This window comes from Malurus melanocephalus, unplaced genomic scaffold (assembly GCF_030028575.1).
Source record: "Malurus melanocephalus ecotype Western Australia unplaced genomic scaffold, MMel_1.1 scaffold_1235, whole genome shotgun sequence".
Taxonomy (NCBI): Eukaryota; Metazoa; Chordata; class Aves; order Passeriformes; family Maluridae; genus Malurus; species Malurus melanocephalus.
In genome coordinates this window covers 2801-4175 of record NW_026624467.1, presented here as the reverse complement: position 1 = coordinate 4175, position 1375 = coordinate 2801, and the positions used below count along the sequence as shown (strand labels likewise).

General features: G+C 64.7%; 1 protein-coding gene across 1 annotated transcript in view; it reads left to right on the top strand.

Moving 5' to 3' along the window:
• The window catches only part of LOC130586639 (serine incorporator 2-like), a 5100-nt gene that overhangs the window by 2410 nt on the left and 1315 nt on the right, over positions 1-1375 (top strand). The window contains exons 3-5 of the mRNA XM_057387514.1: positions 3-102; positions 506-596; positions 1099-1234. Of these exons, the coding sequence (XP_057243497.1) occupies positions 3-102; positions 506-596; positions 1099-1234 (327 nt within the window). The remainder of the gene's footprint in view (positions 1-2; positions 103-505; positions 597-1098; positions 1235-1375) is intronic.

Below are 1375 nucleotides of genomic sequence, written 5' to 3'. Positions count from 1 at the left end.
TACACCCGGCCCGAGGGCTGCACCGAGGGCAAGGCCTTCATCAGCATCAACCTCATCCTCTGCCTCATCGTCTCCATCGTCTCCATCCTGCCCAAGATCCAGGTGAGGAGTGGGGAGCACCCGGGAGTGGGGCTGTGTCACCCTGGGGGACAGGAACACCCTGAGCACCCAGGAGCCTGGGGCTGTGTCACCCCAGGGTACAGGAGGGCAGGGGCTGTGTCACCCTGGGATTCAGCAGCACCCAGGGGGTGGGGGCTGTGTCACCCCGGGGGACAGGAGCACCCTGAGCACCCAGGAGCCTGGGGCTGTATCACCCTGGGGTACAGGAGGGCAGGGGCTGTGTCACCCCGAGGGACAGGAACACCCAGGGGGCAGGGGCTGTGTCACCCTGGGGTACAGGAGGGCAGGGGCTGTGTCACCCCGAGGGACAGGAACACCCAGGGGGCAGGGGCTGTGTCACTCTGAGGTACAGCAGCACCCCAAGCACCCCGTGCTGTGTTTGCAGGAGGCTCAGCCGCACTCGGGGCTGCTGCAGGCATCGCTGATCACCCTCTACACCTTCTACATCACCTGGGCCGCCCTGGCCAACGTGCCCAGTAAGGACAGCCAGCCTGGCATCGGGACAGGGGGGTGGGCCAGGGACCCTGCACTGGGTGTTTGTCCCCTGTCTCCCCGGGTGGCTGTTTGTCCCGTGTCCCCTGGTGTGTGTTTGTCTCCTGTGTCCCCTGGTGGGTGTTTGCCCCCATGTCCCCGGGTGGGTGTTTGTCCCCTGTTTGTCCCACATGTCCCCAGGCGGGTGTTTGTCCTGTGTCCCCTGGTGTGTGTTTGTCCCCATGTCCCCGGGTGGGTGTTTGTCCCCCGTTTGTCCCCTGTGTCCCCAGGTGTGTTTGTCCCCTGTTTGTCCCCTATGTCCCCGGATGACTGTTTGTTCCCCATGTCCCCAGTGGATGTTTGTCCCATGTCCCCGTGTGGCTATTTGACCCCTGTGTCCCCCGGTGGGTGTTTGTCCCCCATGTGCCCGGGTGGCTGTTTGTCCCTGTCCCCCAGTGGGTGTTTGTCCCCCATGTCCCCACTGCTGACCCCCCCGTGTCCCCCCAGCCCAGCGCTGTAACCCCACGCTGCTGCTGAGGAACGGGACGGGCTCTGCCACGGCCCCCGAGCCACTGACCACCTGGTGGGATGCCCCAAGCATTGTGGGGCTGGTGATCTTCATCCTCTGCACACTCTTCATCAGGTGAGCGCGTGGCTCGTGTCCCTGTCCCTGTGTCTGGGACACCGGGCCATGGGAGGGACAGGAGCTCACACCTTGGTCTGAGGGTTTTGTCACTAAAGGTTCCTTGCCAGGCCATCCCTGTCCCCTGGGGCACAGTGCCTG